General features: G+C 41.1%; 1 protein-coding gene and 1 pseudogene across 8 annotated transcripts in view; one reads left to right on the top strand and one right to left on the bottom strand.

Annotated features, from left to right (window-relative positions):
- PHACTR2 (phosphatase and actin regulator 2) overlaps positions 1 to 23388 on the top strand; it is a 276161-nt gene that overhangs the window by 140116 nt on the left and 112657 nt on the right. The window contains exon 1 of one of the 8 annotated variants that reach the window (XM_058735517.1): positions 1263 to 1514. The exons of the other annotated variants lie outside the window; for them this stretch is intronic. Within the exon in view, the coding sequence (XP_058591500.1) occupies positions 1469 to 1514 (46 nt within the window). The 5' untranslated portion in view covers positions 1263 to 1468. Of the gene's footprint in view, positions 1 to 1262; positions 1515 to 23388 lie in introns of those variants that run through there. 8 annotated transcript variants of the gene reach the window in all.
- Positions 6041 to 6385, bottom strand: LOC131514986 (NADH dehydrogenase [ubiquinone] 1 alpha subcomplex subunit 5-like; annotated as a pseudogene).

Raw genomic sequence — 23388 nt, forward strand, 5'->3', positions numbered from 1 at the left:
ACATATACATATAATCTATAGATTACACATCGATTGTTAATACCAAGAGTATTTACCTGTATTCATATTTTTAAGAAGTTGGGGGTTCAGATTTAATTATGGGAGTATTTAATTCGACTTCTAGGGAGTATTAGCTTTTAAAATAAATTACCCGGGGCGCCTGGGTGGCGCAGTCGGTTAAGCGTCCGACTTCAGCCAGGTCACCATCTCGCGGTCCGTGAGTTCAGAGCCCCGCGTCAGGCTCTGGGCTGATGGCTCGGAGCCTGGAGCCTGTTTCCGATTCTGTGTCTCCCTCTCTCTCTGCCCCTCCCCCATTCATGCTCTGTCTCTCTCTGTCCCAAAAATAAATAAAAAACGTTGAAAAAAAAATTAAAATAAATTACCCATTGTTTTTGTTGTTTTCACCTTTTGTATATTTTATACCCCTTGTATATTTTAAACCCCTTACCACAAGGTTTCAGAGAGTTCACAGTGATTCTTTTTAAAAAAAAAATTTTTTTTAATGTTTATTTATTTTTGAGAGAGACAGAGACAGAGTGTGAGTGGGGGAGGGGCAGACACAGAATCTGAAACAGGCTCCGGGCTCTGAGCTGTCAGCACAGAGCCCGACGCGGGGCTCAAACTCACAGACTGTGAGATCATGACCTGAGCCGAAGTCGGCCGCCCAGCCGACTGAGCCACCCAAGTGCCCCCACGGTGATTCTTTTTAAAGGTAGGAGAGGTGAGCATCCTGGCGCTTAGATGGTAGACAGCAAAGTGTATCCTTAGCTGATTTCACACTTAGATCCATCTTTCAGATTTATTGTTCTCCATAACTGAGGACACGAATTTTTTTTATTGTGTTTGTTAAAAGGAAGATAATTTTTTAAAGGAGAAAAGCCCTACACAGAGCAGACATCAAACAGTGCTGCAAGACTGCTAACAGAATGTGAGGACGAAACCAACTTTAAAGAAACAAATTTTGTTAAATTAAGTACCGTGACTAAGTACTTTAATTCCTTTTCTTCCAGCCCTAAAGGATCATTTGACATTGAACCTTTTAAGTTAAACGGGAGTCGCCTGAACTCTCTACTACCCTGGGGGTTGGGGGGGGGGGTGTGCCGGTCTCACAGCCCCCGCGGGCGCCGCGGGACCGGCCGGGGGCCTCTCTCCTCCCCACTACTTCGTCCCCCTGCGCCCATTCCCCTCCTCCCCTCCCCCTCGCCCTCTCCCCTCCCTCCTCCCCCGTGACCCCTGACCCCAGCTAATCTGCATAGAGGAATGACAGGCATCCGCTGGGCAGGATCCGCCTCGCCGGCTGCGGCCGGCCGGGCTGGGAGACCCGCGCCGGGGAGAAGGTGAGGGGATCTGGCGGGCAGCTCCGCACAGCCCGGAAAATGAGCGCTTGGAAACCTGCCTGGGAGCGGACCCATGATCGAAGGACCAAAGGAGCCGCGTGATCGCCGGACCTGGCCCCACGACCCCAGACATGGGCCAGACCTCGGTCTCCACGCTGTCCCCGCAGCCCAGCAGCGGTGAGTCCCGGGCGCACGGAGCGCCCCGGCCGCGCGGGCGCTGGGCTTGCTCAGGGCAGCTGAGACGGCCGAGGGCTCGGCGGCACGTCGGGCTGTGCCCGAACCCGCCAAGTCCGTCGGAGAAACCCGAGAGGTAGCGCTCCCCCAAACTCTTTGTCGTTGAGAAGTGGAATGCGTTTTGGGATCCAGCCGATTTTACCTTAAAGGCACAGGCTCCATTTTCCACACGAGATGCCTCGCCTGGGTGTTTATCTGAATTTCTTCGGAGCCTGAAAGTTACGAGAAACGCCATTTGCGTATTGCGGTGTTTTTAGAACGGGAAACTTAGAGAGCTAGATAAACGTGCCAACAGGTTTTTCTGTATTTACGCTTGGCTTGCGAACAGACTAGAACCGAATTCTTTCAAGCTTGTCAACTGATTTATGGTTTGTTTTCGGAGTAGACGTGCTGATTGCCTCCTCTAATCCTGGCAGAACTCTGAATACTTAGAAACTAACTTGAAAAAGGCTTAATCGTTTCAAAAGATAATCTGTTTTATGTTAGACCCCAAAGCTACAAAACTGGGGGAAACATACCTCACCAACTCAGTTACTGAGGGCTGAAAGTTCAGTTTATGGAAGGAATCGTGTGTAACGTTTCTAAGTTACAATCCTCTGTTTTAAGTTGGGTTGGGTTTTTTTTTTTTTTTTTTTCCATTTTCTTAAAAAAAAGGGAAGGAAGGTACGTTTGGCATTTCTCCAGCAGGGTAGGGATAAACAACTTTTTGGTGGCGTTATTTGTAATTGGATAATGAAATAAATTTAAAAGTATTATTTTGATATTTTCTCCATCAACATTAAAAAAAAAAAAAACAACCTCAAAGGGGCCATTTACGTTATTCCTTGAGATATCTGATACACTTTTAAAATTGTGTAAACATTAACAGGATCTTGCTGAAAGGAAGTGACAGGGCACAGATGAAGGTTTTTTTAATCAGCTCCAGGATGTCTCCAGCTAGATAGCATTCTATCATTCCAACTTACCCCCACATGGGTTTGTTTATACTGCGCTGCTTCACACCCTGAAAAATCATAAGCTTTACTAGCGCTTATGTTAATGTCGCCAAAGGAGGAACCCTCTACAAAGGAGAGAAATCAAAATCCAAGAATAGATCACACCTTTCCTTCTTGTTAATGACAAGGGTTATACAGTGCACCAGAACATCAGAGACTTCGTATTGACGCCTTTGGGAATGGGATGGGTGGGATGGGGAAGGGGGGGTGTTGATTAGGATCTTAATTTTAGTAAACTATCTTGTGCAAATGACGCTTAGTTTCCTTTGTCTTACTTTAAAAAAACAGTGTGGCTTCTTTCATTGTAAGGAAGAATTTATATTTTATATTTCTGCACTGGTAAAGTGTAGAATTGAATCCGTACTCAAATACAACAGCTATAAAGTACGCCCAGGACTTAGTTCTTTTGCTGCAAAATATTGTTGGGATTAATATTAGAAAAGTGAATTTTGCCTTTACAAAGGGCAAGGAATATTGCATAACTGATCACTAAGAAGCAGAATAGAATCTTAAAATATGACTGTTCTAGCTCTTACCCAGTATAGCGAAAAATGCCCAGATTGCTATAATTCCCTATAAAATGACTAATCACGTTGAGAAATTGTGCAACCGATTTATATAGAAAGTGAGTTAAAATAAAAAGTTATGCTTGACCACAGAAGATGTTTGATTTGGGCTTTTGTAAAATAATCATTACAGGCCACAAGTTAGCTTGCTTTTCACTCTTGATTTTAGGCTCTTTTGAACCTTTCAGCTTAGGGCTGCATCTATTTCTCGAAGTTTTAGGAAGACCATTAATCATTATTTCTATTTTTTAAAAACAGCTGTATTGACATAATTATCATACCATACCAAACTCACCCACTGAAAATGTACACTTCATTATTTTTTAGTATATTCGGTGTTGTGCAACCATCAGTCTCTTTTACCATCCCTCTCAACCCCCAGCCCTAAATAACAAATCTTCTTTGCTTATTCTGAACATTTCATATAAATGGAATCATAACATCACATGGCCTTTTGTGACTGACTTCTTTCACTCAGCATAGTGTTATCAAGGGCCATCCATGTTGTAGCATGTATCAGTCCTTCATTTCTTTTCATTGCCGGGTAACATTCCACTATAGGAATATACCACATTTTCTCTCTCTTTCCATCAGTTGATGGACATTTAGGTTATTTCTAGGTTTTGGTTCTATGAAGAGTGCTGCTATTAACTTCATGTACAAGTTGTTGGTGAACATATGTTTTCATTTCTTTTTGGTATATTTCTAGGAGTAGAATTGCTGGGCCACATAGTAATCCTATGTTTATGTTATGTTTTAAGGAACTGCCAGTTTTTCAAAGCAGCTGTACCATTTTACATTCCCTCCAGCAGTATATGAAGTTTCCAGTTTCTCTACATCCTTGCCAATACTTGTTATTTATCTTTTTGATTTTAGCTGTCCTGGTAAATGTGAAGTTGTATCTCATAGTGGTGTTGATTTGCATTTTCCTAATTACTATGACATTGAGCATCTTTTTCACGTACCTGTTGGCCATCCATATGTCTTCTTTGGAAAAATGTCTATTCAGATTCTTTGCCCAATTTTAATTAGGTAATTTGACTTCCTATTTTTTTTAATGTTTATTTATATTTGAGAGACAGAGAGAGAGACAGACAGACAGAGACAGAGCATGAGTCAGGGAGGGGCAGAGAGAGACAGAGACAGAATCCCAACCAGGCTCCAGGCTCTGAGCTGTCAGCACAGAGCCTGATGCAGGGCTCAAACTCACAAGCCACGAGACCATGATCTGAGCCAAAGTCGGATGCTCAACTGACTGAGCCACCCAGGTGCCCCTTGACTTCCTGTTATTGGGATAAAAGAATTCTTTATATACTGGAGATAAGTCATTACCAGATATGTGATTTACAAATACTTTCTCCCATTCTGTGGGTTGTCTTTTCACTTTCTTGATATGGTTTGCAATTCAGAATTTTGAAATTTTGATTATTTCCAGTTCACCTTTTTTTCTTCTCTTTGTATTTTTGGAGTCTTATCTAAGAAACCATTGCCTAACCAATGTCAAGAAGATTTACACCTAAGTTTTCTTCTAAGAGTTTTATAATTTTAGCTCTTACATTTAGGTCCGTGATACATTTTTTTAAACATTTATTTATTTATTTATTTATCTATCTATTTATTTATTTATTTTGAGAGAGAAAGAGTGAGAATGTACACGCTTGAACAGGGGAGGGGCAGAGAGAGGGGGGACAGAGGATCCAAAGCCGACTCTGTTGCAACAGCAGGGAACCCAGTGCGGGGCTTGAACTTACAAACTGTGAGATCATGACCTGAGCTGAAGTCTGGCACTTAACAGACTGTGAGATCATGACCTGAGCTGAAGTCTGGCACTTAACAGACTGTGAGATCATGACCTGAGCTGAAGTCTGGCACTTAACAGACTGAGCCACCCAGGTGCCCCTAGATCTGTGATCTGTTTTAAGTTAATTTTTATGTGTGGTGTATTGTAGGGTTCTAATTTTCATTCTTTTGCATGTGGATATCTAGTTGTCAAGCACCATTTGTTGAAAAGATGACTCTTTCCCTATTGAATTGTCTTGGCACCTTGTCACAAATCAGCTGACAGTAAATGTAAGGTTTATTTCTGAACTTCTATCCTGTTGATCTACATGTCTATTAATATGCTGTGCTGTCTAGATTACTATAGCTCTGCAGCAAGTTTTGAAACAGAAAAGTGTCTTCTAACTTTGTTCTTCTTTTGCAAGATTTTTTGCCATCCTAATCTCCTTGCATTTTTATATAAATCTCACATTCAGCTTGTCAGTTTCTGCAAAAAAGCCAGCTGGGAGTTTGATGGGGATTGTGTTGAATAATATTGTTCTCTTAACAATGTGAAGTCTTTCAGTCTGTAAACATGAACATCTTTCCATTTATTTAGATCTTATTTAGACCTTATAGATCTTATTTAGAAGTTTAGATCTTATTTAGAAATCTTCCTTAATTTCCTTCCACGGTGTTTTGTGGTTTTCAGCATAGAAGTCTTGCTCCTTCTTTGTTAAATTTATCCCTGCGTATTTATTATTTTTGATGCCACTATAAATGAAATTATATTCTTATTTCGTTTTGAGAACGTTGTCTGCTAGCATATAATATGCAAAAATTAATTTTTACACATTCATCTTATACCCTACAAACTTGTGGAACTCATTTTTTGGTCCCGATGGTTTTTCAGTGCATTCCTTATTATTTCTATATATAACATTTTATGTGCAAGTAGAGATAATTTTACTTCTTGTTTTCCAATCTGAAGATCTTTTGTCTTCTTTTCCTTGTCTAATTGCCCTCACTCATTATACACTATCATGTTAAATACAAGTGCCAAGAGTGGACATTCTTTCTTTTTCTTTTCATATAACAGAACATTTAATTACATTGGTTTTCTATCACCACACTAGTCATTTAATAATGATTATATTGGCCATTTCCATTGGTTGGCAGGAGGCTCTTCCTCTAAAGGCTACCTTGATTTCCACTGTATCATTTTTCCAGCCAGACTTAGTTCATTTTCAGCCTGAAGAATCACTCCTATAGTTGGCCACCCTGAAGTTGGTCTTTGAATTTCTTAACACCTGATTCTGCTTTAACCATATTCAGCTTCTCATTTGTAATCTATTCTGTATACTTTCTATATGCTGTATTTTTAGGAATTTGCTGAAGAACATTGAGAAACTTTACAATATTCTTAGCCTCTCGTGTGACTCTGACATCTAGCCAGTCCCACAAGGCTGATGGTCTTTTATAGCAAACCCACCATGACAGAGCCCAAGGGTGAACATTCTTGTCTTCTTCCTGATCTAAGGGGGAAAACAATCAGTTTTTACCATTTAGTGTCATGTTAGTTGTGGGCTTTTCATAGATGCCCTTTATCAAAAGGTTGCCTTCTATTCCCAGTTTGGGAGCATCTTTATCATGCAAGAGTCAAAGACTTTTTTTGTGTGTGTGTGTGGCTCTCTTGAGATGATTGTGTGTTTTCTGTCCTTCATTCTATTAATATAGCATTAATTGATTTTCAGATGTTAAACCAAGTTTTCATTCCTGGAATAAAGCTTACTTGGGTATGGTGTATAATCCTTTTATGTGTTGCAGGATTTGGTTTGCTAGTATCTCATTGAGGACTAGATCCATTATTTCTAAGCACAGGCTAAACGGATATGTCACCAAATAGGGTGGTTTTAGTACCCTCTGGCCTCATGCCCTAGAAGCATTGAGACTTCAGTATTCCCCTCACCACGTATAAGGCATGCTAGATTGGACACAATAAATGTTTGTTGAATGTATGACTGAATCAACGATATTGTCAATGAACAGCCCAATTGCTTTAAGCCAATGATCATATGAATGAGAGTTGTGTTTGTTTGTTTTTTACATCAAGAATTTTGTTGTTACTCTGGCTCTGTTGTCTGAAGGGTGGTATCTGAATCTAGTAGCTGTTTCTTCAGCACGCTCCCCCCCCCCCCCCCCCCAGGCTCCGCCTCAGCCCTTGAGTTAAAAGGGCAGAGAAAGCCACTCTTTGATTTTGGGGAGACAAAGGAATGAGTGAATAAAGTTTGCACATCGCATCTAGGCCATGATGGAATCTATATGTATTTGTGTTTCTAGGTTTTCATATTTTGGTCAGGGATTTATATTTTTTCTGCACAGAATACTTATCCATTTCTGTGTAAACCTGGATCTCTGTAAGAAGAAATCATGAAAGCAAAAAGGATAGAGTTTAATTGCCTTAATGAAAATAACATGCCACATGGTCAAAGGTCAAACTTTACAAGGTGATTCAGGCTAAAAGTGAGTTTGACTCCCCCCCCCCCCCCCCACCTCAGTCTCTTACCAATTATAACCTGGAATGAACAACTCTTTTCCCCCCATTTCAGACAGTTTTCATTCAAGTATTTATCTTTATCAAAACACAAGCAAGACATCCTACATTTACTGCTCTAGAGTTTGAGCTTTTCATGTAATATAACTTCAAAATATTTCCATATCAATCTCTTTAATCTATTATTATTATTATTGTGAGAGAAAGCACACACGCGTGGGTGCGGGGAGGGGCAGAGGGAGAGAGAGAGAGACAGAGACAGAGAACAGGGCTCACCCAAAGTGGGGCTTAAGATCACACAGTGTGGGACTCGAACTCACAAACTGTGAGATTATGACCTGAGCCAAACTCAGATGCTTAAGGATTGATCCACTCAGGCACCGAATCTCTTTAATCTTATAAACAAGCAATTTTATAATCTGTAGGTATATCATGCTTTTTAAAAGAACTTAATGTTTTTATACTTTAGGTTTGTATTTTTAGATTGTTTTGGGGTTCTTTTATGTATGTGCTATGATGAAAAATGCTGAAATGCACATCTTTATCTGAACATCCTGAACTACGTGTACCAATAAAATCCTAGAATTGTAGAGTCAAAAGATTTTTATATTTCATTTTAGTAGACTTTGCCAAATTACTCTCAAAGAGGCTGCTTAGTATATGAGAATTCCATTTTTGAACTCTTCACCAACACCACAGGAGTATCAGGGTTTCTCTTAGACCGTATAGTGCTTTGTGAGAAACTGAAGTCCCTCCCTCTGGTTGAGGCCTCCCTGCAGGCACATGATTTAACAAGTGGAACATTAGCAGGAATTGAGTCCCAACATACCCCCTTGGCTAGATGTCCTTGTGCAGTGAACACTACACGACTGTACCTGACCACAATGTTATGCATAATTAATTTGCAAAAACCCATGTCAGTCGATATGCAAAAAGGGATATCTCACTTTGATTATGAGTGAAGTGGGGTATTTGTATTTCTTTTTCTCTGAATTGTTTATAGCCTTATTTTATGTTTTCTTGCAGCTTTTTGTGGAGATTTTTTTTAAGGAGATTAGCCTTGTGCTTATATTTTTCTATGTTAGTCTTACCTCTTAAATTTATTTTTTTTCATATAAAAACTCCTGTTTTTACATAGTCAAATTTATCCTTTTCTTTTTTACAAACTAAAGAGTCACGCTTTCCTTTTCTATTTTTCTTGTATTTGAATATTGGATCTCTGTAACTTATTCTGATTTAAAGTGAATGCTTTAATGATATTTTAAAACGTATGCATAGCTAAGAGCCCCATCATCAGAAAATTGAAAAAGGAAATCATAAACCTGACAAAATATTTGCATTAAATATATTGAAAACAATAATTAATATCTTTATGGACTAAGGCCCTTAAAAATCAGTAAGAAAAAGAAATCGATAAGAAACTGAACTCACTGTAGGAACTATTAAAAATTTTTAATCTCCTCACAACATCAATTTTATTGATATCCCCATTTTCCAGATGAGGAAAACTGAAGCATAAGAGTTACCTTGCCCACATTACTTAACCAAAGAAGAGACATAATTTACCAATTGGTATATGAAATAGTTTTAGCAATTCAATGAAAAAAAAAAAAAGAAAAGATGCTATCGATCACGTATGCACTGAGCAAGGATTAGAATGATTCTCAGATGATTGTCTTGTGATAGTTTAAATTGGTACAACCTATCAGAAGAGCAGCTTGATGATTAAAAACCTTAAAATGTGCATACACCCAGACCCAGCAGTTCCACTTTTAGGAGCATATTGTAAAGGAAATAATTACTTGCTCACTGGGGTAATGTTTATGAAAGCCAAAAATTGGAAATAGCAGTTGAACACCAAGAAATGTTTTCAGTTATGTGGGAAACAATCATGTGATGGAATAAGCTACTTAAAAATGGTGTAAAACATAATTTTGAGGGGCGCCTGGGTGGCGCAGTCGGTTAAGCGTCCGACTTCAGCCAGGTCACGATCTCGCGGTCCGCGAGTTTGAGCCCCGCGTCGGGCTCTGGGCTGATGGCTCGGAGCCTGGAGCCTGTTTCCGATTCTGTGTCTCCCTCTCTCTCTGCCCCTCCCCCGTTCACGCTCTGTCTCTCTCTGTCCCAAAAATAAATAAAAAACGTTGAAAAAAAAATTTAAAAAAAAAAAAAAAAAAAAAAAACAAAACATAATTTTGAAAAGTGATTTATATAATAAATAACATAATATAAAAAGGCAGGTTTAAAATAATGATTCTATTTTTAAAATATGTGCATGAAGGAAAATCTACACAGAGAGAGAGGAAATTCATTTATGAGGAATAGTGTGGTAGCTTCTGCTTTCGTCTGCTTTGGACATGATCGTGGCCAGGGATTTCATATCCAGGGTCTGCCGGGACCTCCGCTGGAATTAAAGCCATGAGTTGCCCTGTAACCGTATTGGCTTTTCTCTAGCTGGCATGAAATCAACTCAGTTTTAAAATCATTGACTGTTTTGCAGCCACTTTATTTTTTCTTGTGAATTCCATGATGAAAACAAAAATATAGGTCCTTATAGCCATCTTCTCTTGGGGGTTAATTTTCTTCTTAGTCTGTTTGATCATAATGCAAATGTCCCTCACTTGGAGAGAAAATGAGCAAAAATTTGAATTTCATTTACTTCTCTTTGGTCCACAGCTCATCAGGTCTGGTCAATGAGTAATATTCCAAATATTTTTAGCTTAAATATATTTTATCTTCCAAAGTCTGAGAGGATAACAATCAGTGGGGGAGTCAGACTTCACCTTTTGCCTACTTAATGCAGGAGGGCAGGAGATAAGGACTCTGGGTTGTTGATCTCTAAATAAGCCTCTTTAACTTGAATAAAGGAGTAGTTCCAACACCCTTTCTGGTCTTGAGGGACTTCAGTGTAATGGGCTAACTGCCCATTCTTGGGAGTCTGTATTCTTGGGAGTAAAGATTCATATTTAGTGGGGACTCAACTTACGTAAAAGTGTTCTTGATGTAGAAATAGTCTTAAGCAAATAAACACTTCTGGTCCACTCTCTATCCCACCGCTATCTGAGCAGGGGAACCCAAACCAAAAACAACAGTTTTTGTTCCCCAGAAGGGAATGGGCAAATAACATTGCTTTTAAAAGTTTGCTCTGTTATCGTTTATATTTGCTTACGCCTCCATTTATTTTTGTTTCAAGGGGCTGGATGTTTTCATTCATATAAACCTTCTGGCAAGTATAACATTTCAGCCATTAACACTAAGGGAATTTTGGTTGACAAAGGAGGGACTTAAGTGGTGTTTTGCTTAGGAATAACCTGGAAAGCTGTGCCGGTATGTGCTTGGTGAATATATTCCTGCAAATTGGCTCATTTTGTAAGGTGTTACTGGCACACCTGGGTGACTCAGTCGTGGACTGACTCTTGGTTTCAGCTGGGGTCATGATCTTGCTCTTTGTGAGTTCCGCGCCCCCCCCCCCCCCCCCCCCCCCCCCGCATAGGGGCTCAGCGCTGAAAGCACAGAGCCCGCTTGGTTCTCTCTCTCTCTCTCTCTCTCTCTCTCTCTCCCCCCCCCCCCCCCGCCTCCCTCTCCCTCTCTCAAAATGAATAAACATTTCTAAAAATTAAAAAAAATGAAGTGATTACACGGAAGATTCTGTGCTGGGCCATGGGGGAAGATTCAAAGGGAAATCATACACAGCCCCTGCCCACAAGGGTCTGTGCTTAGTGGAGATGGGCAGAAAGGAAAGTGGGAGGAAAGGGACCCCTGGAGAATTGTGGGGACAAATGAGGGAGTCCAGAAAGTACAGAATGGGGACAAGAATTCTGGCTCTGAAAGGCAAGAAGGACACAGGCGGTGGGAAGCACTGAAGGTTTTTTATCAAATGAGAAATGATTACAGCTTTGCCCCAGGGGATGAATCTGCCTGCCGAGCACGCAGTATGGATTTCCTGGGGGAGACCTCCCCACGGCCAAGAGGTCCGCTAGGATAATCCAGCAAGGTGGAGTGAACTCCCGACCTGGGGGGTGGCTGGAGAACTCCCGACCTGGGGGTGATGCCCACGTCTGTATCTGCAGCTCTGCTCTCACCTTGCGCTCTAGGCTCAGATATGCTAGAGCCTGCGGGGCAGGTCTGCTTGGGTCCTTAATGGGCATCCTACAGGTAAGAGGTCTAAACAGAAAGCTTGAGTTTACCCGCCAAATCCCTTCCCCCTGAACTTTCTACATGTCACCAAATAATACCTCCAGCCACCTCATGCATTCTAGCTGGAAGTTGAGGAGGCCTCCTTGAGTCTTCCCCTCCTCACCGAACCATCCACGTGTCCTGTACGTTTTCCTTTCCCAATGTCTCTCTAGTCCACCCACTTCTATCTCTACTGCCACCATCCAGGCCCTGACCACAGTCATTGCACAACCGTAGTGAGGTGGAGCTGGTCTCCTGCTTCTGTTCTCAGCCTTCTGCAATTCATGTTCCACACAGCAGCCAAAGTAATGTTTTAAAACATAAATCACATCACTTCCTTACTCACTGCCTTCCTGCGTCTTCCCATTGCCCTTAGAATGAAATCCAGATTTCTTACTCTGGCCCACAAGGCTACAGGATCCTCTCTGATCCTTGGCCCCTGCCCCTCCCCCCACACCCCCTCGTGCCACAGTCTTACTCCCTTTTCCAGTCACCAGACAAGCCTTGCTTGTTCTTACCTGTGACCTTGGAAGTTGCTGCTCCCTCTTTGTCTGGGATGAAAGGGACACTCTCTGGCTAGCTCTTTCCAAAGCGTACTCCTTCAGTTGCCAGCTTCATGGAGACCTTCCTTGTCCAGCCCTCTTCAGAGAAGCCTGCCTAGCTCCTCAAGCCGCAGTTCTTTCTCCTTCTTTGCTTTTATCTCGCAGATAATCCTGCTTTTTTCTTTAAATATTTTTTTAAAGTTTATTTGTTTATTTTGAGTATGCCCTGCGTGCAAGCCAGAGTGGTGGGGGGGTGGGGGTGGGGAGAGGGGCAGAGAGAGAGTATCCCAAGCAGGCTCCAAGCTATTCAGCAGGGAGCCCGATGCGGGGCTAGATCTCAGGAACCATGAGATCATGACCTGAGCCGAAATCAAGAGTCAGATTCTTAGCCAACTGAGCCACCCAGGTGCCTCTATCCTGCTTCTTTACATGTTTCTTTTTCAATACCTCCTTCACTAGAACCTAGGCTCCAGAAGCTAAGGGACCTTATCTTGTTCCCTAATCTGCCTTATTCTGAGGTATATGCTTGACACAACTATTGAATAAATGAACAGCCCTTTTTGGCCAGTTCAGATATTAGTAGAGTGATAGGCATTGAGTGAAAAGTTAAGTAGTGTCCAAGAAACCTGCAGTTGTTTAAATGGATTCTTCAGTATTTACCTCCAGTCTCTAAATAGCACGCTTACTTGTTAATTATCGATTGTTCAGTTTGACACATTGTCACTGAACTCACAGTTTGGAAATTGAAGATACAGCTTCGTTTTTCACCCTTTCTCTGACCCCTGCCAACCCACCCCCCTCCATCACACATTTCCCTACTGTTCTCATCCTCCCAGCGTTCTTCCACTGTACTTTTGATTAGAACAGTATTCTGTGTAACTGTGTAAAAAGTTGATGATAGCTAAGCCTGTGGTAAACCATGATTACTTTTTCTTTCCTGCATGGCTTTTGCTTTCCTTACTGGTATTTTTGTTTGCTTGCTAAGGGTCCTGCATACTCATCCCCAAATCTTCCCCCAGTTATGTAAATCTCTTCTCGGCATGTTCAAACACTTTTGTTATTCTGTCAAGTTCATCTTGAAGAACTGTAACCAAATTGGACTTTGGCTTCCTTTAAGCTTGCTGCCTATTTCCCTGGATCTCTCTTCATATCAGGCTGGGGAGTCTTTCCACTTAACGTCTGGTGTTGGATGTTTAGATTCCTAGATCAATGTCTATTTTTTTCTGGGTCTATTTCCTTATTTAGACAGAGCACACAGGTAGCTTCTTGAGAAAAGCTCATGGGGCATGGTTTTTTTGAGACCTACTATATAAGAAGGCATCTTTATTTTGTCTACTTGCTCAGTAGCTTGGCTGGGTCGTAAGGCAGCGAGGCAAACTTAACTGTAATATATAAAAATATCCACTGCCACTTATAATTAATCACCATTAACATTTTCTCTTTATGTAGATTAATTTTTTTCTCTTCAGCAAATAGTTTTGAATTAATTGCAAAAGACTTTCTTGAACAATTGTCACATGAGAACTCAACTTTGACGTGCTCTTGTTATTATAGTCTAAAAAAATATTTTATGAAAGTTGAATGTTTTATAGTTGAATGGACTAATTTAAAAATATGTTTACTGAGGTAATAATGATATTTCACAGACTTGCCTGATCGTGAGAATCACTTAGTATGCTTGGGAAAAATACTCTCTTCTGGGCAACATATTCTAGAATAGCAAAATCCATCTTGGAGTGGGGTCTCAGAATCTGCATTTTGAGCAAGTATTCCAGAAGGCTCTTAATGTGAGAAACATCCTCTGGAGGTTAGCAGTGTCTTAAAAAATGGCTTCAGATGAAGACTTTCTCTTCATTAACAATGTGTGACTTCTCTTGACTTGAAGTAGAGGTTACAAAATGTCCAGTTCAAACACACTGATGTTCTGTACCCAATGCCTTGATGAATTTGGTCATTAATATGTCCATTCCTGAGCAAGTATTCCCATTGTCAAGGACAATTTTGGCAAAATCACGTTGCCAGAAGTTTTTTTGCTCTTACATACATTTTGCTAATACTACAGACTGCAAAATAATTTGTTTCCCGCAAGAGTTGGGTTTCAGGTAAATACAATTACATTCAAAGGGAAAGAAGCTGTCTGTAGAATGGCAATTGCTGTTTAAGGAAAGGACCCAGAATTTTGAGTCGGTTGCCTTTTTAGGAAGACACCTATAAACTTCATTGGAGGTGGCTGTGTGCTAATTAAGGAGGAACCAAAGCGACAGAGCAGGGGCTGGATTAGAACAGGTGTTTAATAATGCGTGGGGTGGACTGTAAGAAAGATTTTAGTCAAATATATTTTCTAAAAAGGAGGCCGAGACCTTTTCTCTTTTAGAAATGTGGGCAGCAAATCCTGAAAACTTCAAAAGGAAGCAATCATTTATTTAGAAATTCTTTTCATATGTTCCTTTTGGAAACGTTTGACTCTTTATTTTTGCCTGTTTGTATTTCAGGGGTCTTTTTCCTTTCAACGATGTGCCTATTTTGCAGTACATTGCCCAGTGTGAAGTAAATTCCAGTCTTAATTGGGGTCTCTTACAAGCTTTTTCTGAAGGGTTTCTGAGCCTCCCCCGGGAAAGGCCACTGTTTGCCCAAGGTGTTCTGAGGAGGGCCTGCTGAGCATTGCCCTGGACCTTCCTTCCAGAATAAAAATGTTTCTGACCACACAGCTGGGTAGCCCACAGGACTGAGAAGGGCAACGTGACAGGATGATTCAGGATCGCAATTGCCGATTTCATCTATTTAAAGGGATTCTGTGTTTTTCAAAATTTCTTCTACATCTGTGAAGTTAACTTGTACTGACCTGCCAGGCTGGAGGAGACAGCTGAGGATGGAAACTTGGAATAAGCCAGAACGAGTTAACTGAGCTCATGTTGAATGTTCTGTGTGCCTAACAGAGCAGTGTTTCATTTTCCTCAAGTCTACTAAAATGGAATTATATACATATGTGCGCAACTAGTGTTCTGTCGCTTGGAAAGTACTTGGCTGCCAGTTTTTTAAAGAAAATATGAAAAGAATAAAATCAAACTGGAGATTTTTAAGAAGGATCTAGAACTGCACACTTAAAAAAAAACCCGAGTCCCCTTTAGTCATCAGACCACGGAATGTCACAACACACGGACACCTCATTTTTCAAATGATGGTGTTTTAATTAATAAGGCCATTATAAAATGATCCTAGCAGAAGCCTTTAAAGAACTTTTCTTTTCCCCTCTGTTAGGCGGGGCGGGGTAGAGATGGGGTTGAAAGCTGTGTGACATTTTCACTCTACCTTTAGTGTACGAATAGACTCCGTAACAGATAAGAGGAAAAGTCTGTATTAGTTTGCTATGGCTACCATAACAAATTACTACAGGCTGGGTTGGCTTCAACAACAGAATTTCATTTTCTCACAGTTCTGGAGTCTAAGAACTTACTTAGCACTTAGAAGTCCAAGATCAAGGTTTGGATTCTTCTAAGGTCTCTCTCCTTGCCACTTTCTTCCAGTATCCCCATATGGTCTGTGAACCCACACATCTGTCCAGTCTTACTGTCTTTCAAGGACACTGGTAATTGGATTCGGGCCCATACATATGACCTCATTTTTAAAGACCTTCTATCCAAATACAGTCACATTCTGAGGTACTTGGAATGAAGACTTCAATATTTGAATTTTGGGGGACAAAATTCAGCCATTGCCATTATCCTTCAAACAAGTTTACAAACTGAGATCCATTCACAGTGGCCCATAAACACATTGGATCCATTGTCTTTTTTTCTGGTTTCTTCAGCTGCACTTCTTAACAGACTATAGCTTCTTTCCTGCTCATCTTCAACGATGCTACTACATATTCGGTTAGACATGGCCCGAGTAAGAGGATGCATTGAAGGTGTTTTTTGGCAACGGGAGCCAATCAGTGTCGCTAGGCAGTGCCACTTAGGAGATAAGGCATGGAATATAAAGAGAATAAGTGGTAAAATTAGAAAATAGTCTATGTGAACACTGTGTTTCTGCCATACTTGTATAAGAAATAATTACCTTGTGACTGGAGTACCAAATTGAGTAATGCTAAGAAAAAAAAATGCTTATGAAGATGCTAATCCAGTGTGGTCAGCAACTGTATAAGTACCACCTGACTAGTTTTTTATAATCTTCTTTGAGATCCCTGAATGTGAGGCACACTATTTAGAGAAATGCTTTATTCCCAAATGTCACTACATATATATATTCCTCTTTTCTGTGTTTGATTTTTTTTCTTACTCTGTATGCTTTTATTATCTTAGATGTGTTTGATATCCCGCAGAGTGACATGTTTCTTCACAAAAAGCTGCTAAAATAAGAAATAAAATGAATAGGGATGCTAAAGAAAGATAGTGTTAAAACACCTGTCAAAGTAGAGCCAGAGCAAGAATGTTCTTGCCAGAAAATGCAGCAGCCCCATTGAATCAGGTTGGTAATTCAAGGATGATTCACATGTGACTAAACACATTTATATTATGTCCCATACACTTTGCAAAGCACCTAGCCAGCTTTCAATAATGGCTTCCTATCTCTTGCTGAATTTCACAGGAAAGTCTTCACTGGGATGGACAGACTGGGTGGACTTATTCGTCTTGTCACAAGACATGAAGATAGTGCTTCAAAAACACACCCACTTCCTTGAGGTCCCAAATTCTTTAATTTACTTGGAACAGGTCCCTCGAGCCCTGTAAACACACCAGTAAGATGGGTGCATCAGAATCCTACAAACCTAGATTCTCCCTTAAAAGGGTTTAAAACTCTCCAGTCACCTAAGAGATTACTGTGTTTAATTTTTTGGCCTCTTTTGGAGCAGGAGTTTCCTAAAAGTAAGTTAGACCTTGAGATGGCTGAGATACGAGGCATTCCTAAGAAGCTGCATGCCAGATCCAATAATCTTTTGGGCCCTGATCTGAATCTAAATGGTGACGGAGTAGGAGTTGGGATGTGCAGGAATTTTCAGTTAAACTCCACACCCGTTGGTTGTGATCCTGTCACTTTGGTTTTTTAACACAGCAGATCAGAATAGGCTAAACACTCATTCTAACAATGTTTGCAAGTCACAGAGTAATGGTGTTCTTCCAAGTGAGAACATTTCAATGGGATTCAAGCTTGGCATTTCAGATTCAAAGCTCAGTATCCTAAAGTCTAAAGATGAAGGCTTACTATACACAATGGAAATAACTAATAAGGATTTAAGGAATAATGACTTATGGTGTTGGTAGTGCCATTCCTACGTTGTTTTCATTGCTGGGTATCTCGTCCCAGGGGCAAAAAGAAAGAGCATAAGGTTCCTGTTAGATCGCAAAAAGGGGATGGTGCAGAATAAACAGAGGTCCCCTTGATTGTGATTTCTTAGCCAGACCAGTAGATGATGATTCTCAGCAAATATGAGTCCTTCAGGACTTAGGAACTATGTTGAATTTAAAGGTGGCCTTAACACTAAAGAATCTGAGGTTAACAGAGTCATGAAACGGAACTTTTTTTTTTTTTCTCCTCAGATTTTGACATTAGGCATATTTGGAAACAGGAGTAAAACGCAACTTCCTGTGTTTGGCCACTATAGCAACACTTCTTAAACAGCACAGACTTAAAAAAAAAACAAACTAAAGGCAACAACAACGTGTAGCTCAACTAGGTGTAGACAGTTCACTAAGTGAATTTTCGACATGGTTCAGTAAGGATTCACCAAGTAAACAACAGGTCTTTTGAATAAAATAGGTTCTTTTGTTTTCAGTTTTTCACTTTACTTTTTTATTTTTTGCAGGTACAAGCGTAAAAATAAACTGTGCAACTTCCCAGCTGGTGGGAAATAGAGCCAAATCCAGTTCTAGTGATTCTCTCCCAGTCTTGTAGGTGATGTCAACCTTCTTGCTTTGTGACTCCCCCCAGGGCACTTCTGCTGTGGGCTGATGGCAGTTTCCCTTGGGTGCGTGCTGGTTCTCTGCAGCTCTCAGCAATTGTCCTGAGACCAGTGGAGAACACAGGTGGCTCTGTGCAAGAGTCCATTTTGTACAGGGTGTTTTTGTTTTTCTGGTGCCCTCTGGAAGACCTGGAAAATAGCTTTCAAAGACATTTCACTCTTCCAGTTGCTCCAAATTGTAAATAACCCACTTTCTATGATTTATTCTCCTCAAAACCTTTTACGAGTCCCCTTTCCACTTGATTGTGTAGGAGGAGGGAAAAAAGTAATGGAAGACATTCACCTTTCTTGAATATTGGTGACTCAGTACGACCCTTTGCGGGTATTTTTTCTGTTAACCCTAGCAACAACCCAAATGGTAAATTGTATTATCCCCTTCTATGGTTGAGGAAGAGACTATGAACAAGGTTGAATGACCTTGCCCAAGATTACCAGCCAGGAAATGGAAGAACAGATTATTAAATTCAAGTCTTTCTGAGCCCAAGGCCCATGTTTTCTCTCAATGGTACTTACAGGTCTATGTTTATACTTAAAATGATTTTCTTTGTCTCTTTCTTTCTTTCTTTCTTTCTTTCTTTCTTTCTTTCTTTCTTTCTTTCTTTCTCTCTCTCTCTCTCTCTCTCTCTCTCTCTCTCTCCCTTCCTTCCTTCCTTCCTTCCTTCCTTCCTTCCTTCCTTCCTTCTTCTCTCCCTTCCTCCCTTCCTTCCTTCCTTCCTTCCTTCCTTCCTTCCTTCCTTCCTTCCTTCCTTCCTTCCCCTCTCCCTTCCTCCCTTCCTCCCTTCCTTCCTTCCTCCCTTCCTTCCTTCCTTCCTTCCTTCCTTCCTTCCTTCCTTCCTTCCTCTCTTTTAGCATATACTAGATGTCACCAGGGTGCCAAATAAGCTAAAGAGTAAGACAAAAGAAAACATTTTTGTGCTTCTCTGGGAGCTTTAATATAGAGCACGGTAAGAGCCACTCATTTCCCCATTTGTGTTTGCTCCCCTTAAGATACTGGTGTAACAGGAGACATTTGATTCTCCTTGAAAGGTGAGGTTGAAAGGTGAGATGGGAGAGGTGGTATTTTCTGTTTAGAATGGAACAAAACCTTGCTGCTGCTGCTGCTGCTGCTTGCCAGTCTTAAAAAATGATTCCTTAGTCACTGAGCACATTACATTGTGTGCTCAGGTCTCTGCCACCACAACGCTGGGCTGCTGTGTGAAGGGCCTTGTAGCTCTATCAGTTTCTGATGTAGTTAGTGAGGCAAACATCTGAAGTATCAATACAGGGCTAAACCTTCATAATGTTATATTTTGACAGAATTTGATCTCAGGTTAAAAATACGGCTTTAGAGTTTTCTGTGTGGTTTCACGTTTTCTAAGAGATTCAAATTCTCACATGGAATGCCCAAAAAGAATGGAAAAAGAAATGCAGTTTGGACTTAGTGTCAGTATAGTGGGACAAGGTGCCTTTCCAGTTTCTTTACCATGAAACTAAATTGGCTTTCTGACTCTTCCAGTTAGGAGAAAGAAAGTGAAGACTGAGGAAACATCTGAATTGCCTAACGTGTTTAGAGAGAAGGAAGAAGGAAATGTCAGTGTGGGGTGTGTGGAGGGGTAGCTCGTGAAAACATTAATTTTCGCCACTCGCTGCTATCTAAAAATACAAAATTCTTCAAAGATTATTTCACATATAAATCATTCCAACTGTTTTTTTTTCCAGTTGTTTGTCTTTGATGGATTGTCATTTTAAAATTACACAGTAAGCAGCAAGTAAGGCTTTGTTCACCTGAAAAATTTGTCAACAATGTCTGTACCATTCTTATGAGTGTTAATCATCCTTCCTGCTGGCTTTGATATTTTCTCAATTTCAAACTTTAGTGTTTGTTATGTTATCTTTCAAAATATTTGGAGCTCTGCAGGAAGGCCCTGTTGGAAACAGTTTCCTCTGTGTGAAAAATCTGAAGACCTGCTAAAATAAATCATAGCCTAGTTAGGCCAGGCCTTGTACATGATTAACAAACATTTGTCTACGACTTAGTTATTCATTTTGTAAATATTTAGTAAGTACCTTCTGTGGCCTTGGGTACAGGGTGGGGGTCCCACTAGGAATAAAACTCTTTTGGTGTCTGTCCTCACGGGACTCATGATCTAGTAGAGAGCACTATTCCTTTTTCTTCATGTACTTGCCTCCTGAAGAGACCATCTTTTTTTTTTTTTTTTTTTTTTCTTCCCCTTCCCCTACTCGCTTAAGAACAACAACAATTAAAAGTTATTTTTATGGCTTCTGGAAAAGTTGATGAATTGCAACTAGCTACTTCTGAAGTTCGGTCATGGGCTTTTTTTTTTTTTTTTCCATCATTCTAGTACACATCGAACATTCCTTCAGGCCAGCATTGCAGATCTTAATAAAAATTATATCAGGGAAGAATTTTGGAATAAGCAGGTTGGCTTGATGGGGGCCCTCACTGGATTCAGAGGCTTTCCTTGCGGCGTTGTACCCACGTCCCGCCAGAACAGCTCGTTCTCGAGAATGCTTGCTTGCCACACATGGCGTTTTAAAGAAAGAAACCAAAATAGAACATCTTGTAAGTGGGAGATCCTTAGTGACTGTATGGGAGAAAAAACGAAAATCAGCCCTAAAGGCATCATTACTATAAAATTATTTTTTAAAAAAACATAAGGGGAATTCTCTCCCCTCCCCCCTGCCCCCAATCCCTTCCTGTCTTTCTCTGTCTCTAGAGAATTAGGTGTACAAACTAAGGAATGTTAATCCGTTGCTTTTCAGTGACTTTTAAATGGTTTCCTGCCTAATTTGGACGGGGTATTTCTACCTTTTAAGTAACGTTATGAAACTAGACTAAATCTCCATAACCCTCAAACGGCCTTGCCTTGAATTTTAACACAGAATGTAGAGAGTATTTCATGCCATGCCTGTCCCAAGAACTAATGCTCACCTGCCACAGTCTGGGCCCCTCCAGCCACTTACCTCCCCTGTGCTCTCACTGTGTGCCATGTTTCTGTTTTGGAATAACGGTTACTTGAATAATGTCAGCCCATCTCATAGACTGTAGGCCTCCTGAGGGCAGAGTTGCAATCCATTTTGCTCACCATTATAGTCTCAGTGCACTGCCTTGTCTGTAATAGTTGCTAAATACGTTAATTGCGAATGGATGACTATATTCCACAATGCACAGACGTTTTGACATCCTCATCTTTTTGTAGACCTCTCCTTCCTCCTTTTTTTTTGGTCTGAAACCCACCTCTCCTTGGCAACACTTCCGTGGTAACTCTGTGATGGAGGTTCTGCTCTGCCTCACCCCTCACCATTGACATTTGATCCACTCCCGACTGCCATTCCTGCCTGCCTGGCTTCCAGTAGTGCATGTATTCTCTCTTGAAGTGCGTGCTATCCTGTGGAGTTCCCCTTCACGTCTCTGGTACTGTCACATCCTGACTCCTAGCTCACTTCCTCACATTCATCGAATGAGGGTCAGGCTCTCCTTCTCCACCTGGAGTCTCCTTATCCTGGATGAAGGAGAAGCCCATCCCCACACGGCTAGTCAGCGCGCTCTTAGATTTCCACACTCTCTCCCTTTAGGCTCTTTCCCCTCGGTCCATAAACATGCCAGAGTATCCCCCCACACTTGGTGATTTTAAAACAAGTAAACTAAACTTTTTCTCAGTATAAGAGAAGTCCAAGGTTCTTCATTACGTACAGCCTACTGCCTTCTAAATGTAATCATTCTCTAGGAGTTTACCTCTGGCCCTCAACTGCTGCTTTTGTTTGGAAGACTCCTCCAGATAACTTCAACATCGACTTCCCGCTCGTGTGCCAATAATGTATTTCTGACTGTCTGCTGGCCATCTTCCCTTGAATGTCCTGCCAACACCTGAAGTTCATGGTGCCTGAACACAAGCCATAGGTCTTTCTCCAAGTCGCCTCTTGACATTCCACCACACCTCAGAGAGGTTCAAGCTGTAGAATTCTTTGTGACTTCTCCAGATAGTTCCCCTGTCTCCTCACTTCTTTTTCCTCAATGTCCCTTGGATCCATTTATCATTTCTAATTCATTTTCACTGCTCTCCAAGTTCAGATGCCTGGTTGTTGCAGTCACCTCTTAACTGAACTACAAGGATATAAATCTGGGAGCCCTAGGGATTCTTTATGACGTAAATTCTCCTTCTAGCAAGGCTGCCTGACACCGTATAAGCCTGTAGGTTTCATTTCTGCCTTGGGTAGATAGTCCAGAATTCTGCATGTGGCCACCGTTCTCTTCACAGATACCAGCCTTGGTGACTTGGTGTGACTGTTAGGAGACTGTTGGACTATAGACAGAGTTATCACATTATATGTAGATTTTCAAGGCTCTTATTTCTTCACCAGCTTTTTAACCTAAAGATACTGGCCCAAATTTAATGGGTTATTTTATTAATACTTCTGTTACATTCATTCACAATGGGAAATTTTTCATAATTTTGCTCAGTCAGGATTTAGCCGCTTACTTAATAATTACGAAATTTCATTTGATTTGGTTTTATACCTTATACATAAGGTCTGCCAGTTTCTCCCCTTAAATTTCATCCTTTTTTAAAATTTTTTTTTTAATTTTTTTTTCAACGTTTTTAATTTATTTTTGGGACAGAGAGAGACAGAGCATGAACGGGGGAGGGGCAGAGAGAGAGGGAGACACAGAATCGGAAACAGCCTCCAGGCTCCGAGCCATCAGCCCAGAGCCTGACACGGGGCTCGAACTCACGGACCGCGAGATCGTGACCCGGCTGAAGTCGGACGCTTAACCGACTGCGCCACCCAGGTGCCCCTTAAAATTTTTTTTTAACGTTTATTTATTTTTGAGACAGAGAGAGACAGAGCATGAATGGGGGAGGGTCAGAGAGAGAGGGAGACACAGAATCCGAAACAGGCTCCAGGCTCTGAGCGTTCAGCACAGAGCCCGACGCGGGGCCCGAACTCACGGACCGTGAGATCATGACCTGAGCTGAAGTCGGACGCCTAACCGACTGAGCCACCCAGGCATCCCAAGTTTCATCCTTTTTAAAAAAAAAAAATTTTTTTTTTTTTTACATTTATTTGTTTTTGAGAAACAGAGTGAGACAAAGCGTGAGTGGGGGAGGGGCAGAGAGAGAAGGAGACACAGAATCTGAAGCAGGCTCCAGGCTCTGAGCAAGCAGTTAGCACAGAGCCTGATGTGGGGCTCGAACCCACAAACTATGAGATCAGGACCTGAGCCGAAGTCGGACGCTCAACCGACTGAGCCACCCAGGCGCCCCCCC

Source organism: Neofelis nebulosa, chromosome 6 (genome assembly GCF_028018385.1).
Source record: "Neofelis nebulosa isolate mNeoNeb1 chromosome 6, mNeoNeb1.pri, whole genome shotgun sequence".
NCBI classification, from domain to species: Eukaryota; Metazoa; Chordata; class Mammalia; order Carnivora; family Felidae; genus Neofelis; species Neofelis nebulosa.